This window comes from Drosophila grimshawi, unplaced genomic scaffold (genome assembly GCF_018153295.1).
Source record: "Drosophila grimshawi isolate 15287-2541.00 unplaced genomic scaffold, ASM1815329v1 contig_44, whole genome shotgun sequence".
Taxonomy (NCBI): Eukaryota; Metazoa; Arthropoda; class Insecta; order Diptera; family Drosophilidae; genus Drosophila; species Drosophila grimshawi.
In genome coordinates, this window is record NW_025063240.1 from 18,985,186 (window position 1) to 18,991,189 (window position 6,004).

General features: G+C 38.1%; 1 protein-coding gene across 1 annotated transcript; it reads left to right on the top strand.

Annotated features, from left to right (window-relative positions):
* The first annotated feature begins 672 nt into the window (after nucleotides 1-672).
* On the top strand, nucleotides 673-4,397 carry LOC6557011 (protein extra-macrochaetae). Its single transcript, XM_001983670.2, has 2 exons — nucleotides 673-1,427; nucleotides 3,567-4,397. Exons 1-2 carry the CDS (start codon nucleotides 804-806, stop codon nucleotides 3,600-3,602), a joined length of 660 nt encoding a protein of 219 aa, XP_001983706.1. The 5' UTR covers nucleotides 673-803; the 3' UTR covers nucleotides 3,603-4,397.
* The last annotated feature ends 1,607 nt before the right edge of the window (nucleotides 4,398-6,004 follow it).

A 6,004-nucleotide genomic window follows, 5' to 3' on the forward strand; every position in this document is an offset into this window, starting at 1 on the left:
ATTTACAACATTTTCATAATAAATAAATGAAATATATTTAAAATATAGTAAATATTGATATATTACTTAACAATTTCCCCTTTTTGTGTCGCGTGGAACGAGTTTTTGGCCATGGCTCTGACTGGCGGTGGTTGGTTGGCTGGTCGCTGGCCGTCGAGAAACAGAGAGAAAGAGAGCAGCGCGCTCACGTGGAGAGTGAGAGAGTGCTCGTGTGTGTGTGGCAGAAAGCACGAAGTATTCGTGTCTTTTCATTTGCTGCCGTCGCTCGGCTCTTCAGCTGCGGGTATAAATAGCCCACTCCGAGCGCTCTCCCATTCAAATACAAATATATCGTGGTCGTTGATGGTTGTTGCTAGTTCGCGCTACACAAAACAAAAAAATAAATTCAAAAACAAATCTAAATTTGAGCAGCAAAATTTAAATTGATTTTCAGCAACAATCGACGCCAACAAAAAATGCAATAAAAGAAAAAAAAACAACACGCTGGATTAAAGTGTTTGCTTATTGTGTTGTGATCAATAATAAATTTGAAAAAAAAATAATTAAAGTGAGCGTGTAAAGTGAACAAATAAAAACAAAGAATCAAAAAAATTGCCAACTCGCAGAAGCTCGCAGCTAAAAACCACAACAGAAACCAAAAAGAAAAAAACAAAACAAAACAAAGCAAAAGAAAAAGTTAATAATCAATACAAAAAGAAAAATACGTATTGAAAAAAAGAAAACCCTCGCAAACAGTAACCGGTACGACCGTGTAAAAAGCCGCCAAAATTCTACTCAAGGAGCGTAAAGCGATCATTTCGAAAATGAAATCATTGACGGCCGTTTGCCAAACAGGCGCCTCAATGCCGGCCATCAATCCGAACGGGCGCATCACGCGTCATGCGCCGCATCGCGGCGACGGCGAGAATGCCGAGATGAAAATGTATCTGTCCAAGCTGAAGGATTTGGTGCCCTTCATGCCCAAGAATCGCAAACTCTCCAAATTGGAGATCATCCAGCATGTGATCGATTACATTTGCGATCTGCAAACGGAATTGGAGACTCATCCCGAGATTAATAATTTCGATGCAGCCGCTGCGCTCAGCGGCGTCGCAGCTGCTGCAGCTGTTGCTGCCGGCAACTCGGAAGGAGACGATGATGACGATGACGAAGAGGTGGTGGAGGAGGAGGAGGATGATGCGATGCGGGGGGTGGTGGAGGAGAGGAGCGAACAGTTGGTGGCGGGCAGCGATGTGCTCGCTCAGCGCTTGGCCGCCGAGAAAATCTCTAGTCCCGTTGCTGCCACACGCATCCCGCTCATCGATCGCCAGACGCCAAACACAATTCTGCCAGCGACGGCGGCAGCAGCGACGTTAGCGTCAACAGCGGCGCCTGTGCAACAACAGCAACAACAACAGCAGCTGCAGCTGCACAGCAGTTTAACAACGGTAAGTTAAAATTACTCCACTTTTTCGTAGAGATCTTTTTTTTCAGTGTTGCTGTTTTGGCTGCAAGCGTGAAATATTTCGCAGTCTTTAAAATACATATTTTTGGCTTGAAATAATGACAGCCTTTCGAATTAGTTTTTAGACTTGATTGTTGGTTTTTATAAATAAAACACGCCATTTAAATTTAAACAATTTTTGAATATATTTCAAGCAATTTTCAAATTCCGGCAACACTGTTTTTTTTTGCAATGCAAATGAAATGCCACCAAAAAAAAACTCAAGTTAAACAAAAAATAGGCATTCAAGCAAATTAAGCAACTAATTGTTGTTGTTGTTGTTATGACCTCATTTGTTGTTGCTGCCCCTAGCGGGACAAGTAAAGGACGTTCGTTTGTTCTTTCAATTATAATTCATTTTTACATTTGCGTGTGTGACAGAAAAATTTACATTTCTTCTGGCTGCGCCTTGCTTTCTTTTCCACTGCAACAACAACCACAACAAAATCAACGCAATTTCATTTTGTTTTGTAGATTTTTGCTGTCGTTTCTTTTTTCGTGTTTTTTTCTGTTCATTTCTTTTGTTGTTGCCATACGTAGCTGTTAATATGTACAGCGTATTTGTTTTTTTTTCTCGCGGCCTTTTTTTTTGCCTCCTCTCTTCTTCCATTTTTGTTGCTGTCTGTGATGTTTTTAAATGAACACCTGCAGATACTTAAATTTATTTCATGTGTGTGTGTGTGTGTGTAGACTCTACACATATACAGAAACTCGACACACACATACACAGACACACGCACATTCGCTTTAAGCTCGACTTCGGCATTTGAAATTGGAGAATCATCCGTCAGCCTCCGTTTCAGTTATTTTTGCTGTTATTTTGTTGCTGTTGCTGCTGTCGTTGTTTATTTTGTTGCTTACTTCATTAGCGCAGTTTTTGGCTTTTCGCTATGATTATAAATTGATGTTGACGAAATAAAAAAAAGTAAATAAATAAAATTGATCAATACACTTGGCCCGGAACAGGTTATAAATATTACTGTAGTTACACACAGCTCTTCACAATTTCAATACAAATTTTTTTCTACTCTCTCGCTAGCTTCTTTGGTGGTCAGCAACTCTGTAATTATAGTTTTTTGTTATTTTGTTTTGTACAGATGTTGATTAATGTTGCTTTGCATTTATTTTTTTCTTTCGTTTTGTTCGTGAGAAAAAGTATGTGTATTTAAATGTTATTTAAAAACCCCCACAATTAGTTGGTCATTCAAAAGGCAAGCAAGACAAAAACAAACATCTGCACTGAGATTGAGACAGCGCCCACATCTCTCCAATCCAAAGCGTTGCCCGTCCCTCCCCCCTCCCCTGTCGTATGTGGTATGTGTCACCGTGGCCGCAAGAAGAAAAAAAATCACAAATTCTTTCGTTCAGGCACAGAAACATTCACACAACTGCGCAAACACAAACACAAACACATACCCATATGTACATGTAGAAATCGTAAGAAGAAATGCACGTGTTCAAAATGTTCTCGTTACGTTGTTGTTGTTGTTTTTGTTGTTGCTGTTTGCTCTGTTCTTTTTTTGTACTTTTTCGCGCCGCGCAGCTGTGCGCCAGTCGCCAGTCGGTCGCTTTCTACATATTGTACCCCTCTCACTCCCTCCAACACTCACTCGCCAATGCTCTGCGGTCACTCAACATAACAGGCAGGCAGGCAGGCAGCGACAGTAAAAACAACAATAACAACAACAGCTATAGCTCATTTGATTTTCTTAGTTTTCTGCGCTGGCGCCTCTTCTTTGACTGCCCTTTCTTCCTACCCGTCCTAGTTCGCAATCGGCTCTGTCTCTTTCTCTTTCTGGCATTTGCAAGGCAATAAAAATAAAATAAAATACACTCGTAAACAAATGAGACGACAGACGACAAAAGACGACGACAAGTAAAGAAGTAAAGAGGAGCAAGCGAAAAGCGAAAACAACAGCAAATTAATTGATAATTCGTCAATTGTTGTGCAAGTCAGGCAAACACAGACACACACACGCAAGCATACATGCATACTCTTATACACAGACACTCTTATACTACTAAGCTAAGCTTAATGCAATTTGTACTAATTGTGTGCTTTTTTCACTTTCTCTCATTGCAGCAAAATAGCGGCGAAAAGGACAGCAGGCAATCGTAAAATGAGCAGCTGGAAGAAGAAGAAGAAGCAGCAGCATCAGCGGCGGCAACTACAACTAAAACTAAACATTTAAAGCTACATTAAATACATATAAATATATACATATATATATAAAACATATTAACTAATGTTAGTTAGTAGCAGCAGCAGTGTAGTACAGTCAACTTCACTCTCAAACTCAACTCAACTCAACTCCACACAAAACTCAACTCAACTCGTGTGAAGATCTCCACAGCAACAACAACAACACCAACAACCGCAACAGCAATTCATTTAAAACACACACACACATAGACACTGCAGCCACGCCCACATGTGGGCGCATGGATGTAAAAGCATTTCACACCAACACATTGAAAGAGTTTTTTAGTTCATAAATAAAAGCAGCAAAAAAAGCAAAATAAAACCTAACTAAGAATAGCATTAAATGAAAGCAAGTAAAAACCATTGTAAGCACTAATACTACATTATTATTAACATTTAACGTTTAACATTTAACTATTAGCAAGCAGATTAACTACGACGAAGAAGTAGATGATGATGATGAAGAAGAAGATGATGATGATGAAAAAACTTGGCAAAGCTTTAAACAATTTAATTTTTCCTTTAATCGCATTGATGAAATGAAATGAAAAAATGAATTTTTGTTTTTTATATGTTTAGTTTTTGGTTTAATTGAAGAATACAAAACAAAAAAAAAAACACAAACATGTTAATAATTTTACGAAAATGATAAGAATGCAAAGCAAAAAAGAACAGAGAGCAGCAATAAAAGAAAACAAAACAAAAGAAAAAGAAAAACACACACAAAAACTGAAATAAAAACGCATGAAAACAACAACAACAACAAAAATGCTAACAAATTTTCATTCTCATTATTTTTCAATTACAATACGCACATTTTTCCTATTAATTTTAAACGAAAGTCGCTAGAAAATTTTCCTATTATTGTTTAGCCTCAGCCAGCAAACAGCAACAATAACAACAACAACAAACAAACAAACAACTCACATAAACATTTGAACAACAAATTCATTTATTTATATATATTTATGCTTAATTTTCACACACACACACATGCAAACCTCAAGGAACAATTTGTTTTATCATTTAGTTTTGAGCGTAGTTTTTCCTTCCCCCATCGAGTTTTCCTCTTTTAACCTTGAATATATAATATATTAAATAATACATAATATTAATAAATATATAAATATATATATATATATCAATATATATGTATATGTTCTGTGATCTGTAGCATACTTTGTACAAAGTGTTTTTTTTAGCATAATTATGCGTTTTATATATTTTAATGATTTGGAAAAGAAGAAAATGAAGAAAAATCGTAATTATCATTTGTTTATTCGGGTATATCTCCCTCTTCCCCTAATTCATGATGTAACATAAAATGATGAAAAGAATGCAAGAAAAACAACAAAAACAAAAAAAGAAAATACAAAAAACAACAAAAAAAAAAACAAAACAAACAAATTAAATTATAGATATTACAAAATAAATTACATAAAATACAATTCAAATATGACAAAAACAAAAAAAAAAACTGTTTTGATTTTCTTTGGGTTTTTTTTTTGCTACTTGTGGTTTCTGTGGAATTTCCAGAAATCTTGAGATAGCCCGTGATTAATGCTACCTGAGCAGTAGCTGATGGAAAATTATGAGGAAAACTGAGCGTTAACAATGTGAAAAATCATTTCCCATGTAAACAAGTGCAACGAATTGCGGCAAACAACAACAACAACAGCAACAACAACTAGGGGAATTATAATGCCTTCCCGTGCAGGTCATAACGAGTTTTCTCACGCATTTCCATTGTCTGCCTCTCTTCGCTCTCTTTCTCCTTCTGCTTCTTCTTGTTGTTGTTGTTGTTGTTGTTGTTGCTGCCCATTAAGGGTTTTCCTACGCAGGTAGCAGCCTCTCAGCCTCTGCTGCAACTTGCACGTGTGCAAAATTCTCTTGAGAAATTTTTATAGACTTTCGGTTGACAGTTGGCGGGCCAAAAAGGGATTTCAATTTTCTTTTTTGGGTTTAACCCACAGCTGAGGCTGCAGCTGCGTCGCAGTTGCTGCTGCGTCTGCCGTTTGCCGTTTGCTTTTTCTGCGGCAGTCGACGTCGCCGTCGCTGTCGCCGTCGCTGTCGTCTATTAGCGTTAATGATTGCCGCTTACAATGCATTTGACCAATTGCCTTGGGGGCTGCGACTGCGCCCGGTACGGAGGCTGAGAAACTCAGACTGCGACAGCGACGGAGGCTGCGACTGAGGCGGAGGCTGCGACTGAGGCTGAGAGTGGAGCTGGTCGGTGCCAGTCGGTGCCCCATTCAAATGTCAATTTGGCTGCCCGCTTAACGAAATCAAATAATTTTCAACATGTAATTGCGCGGCTT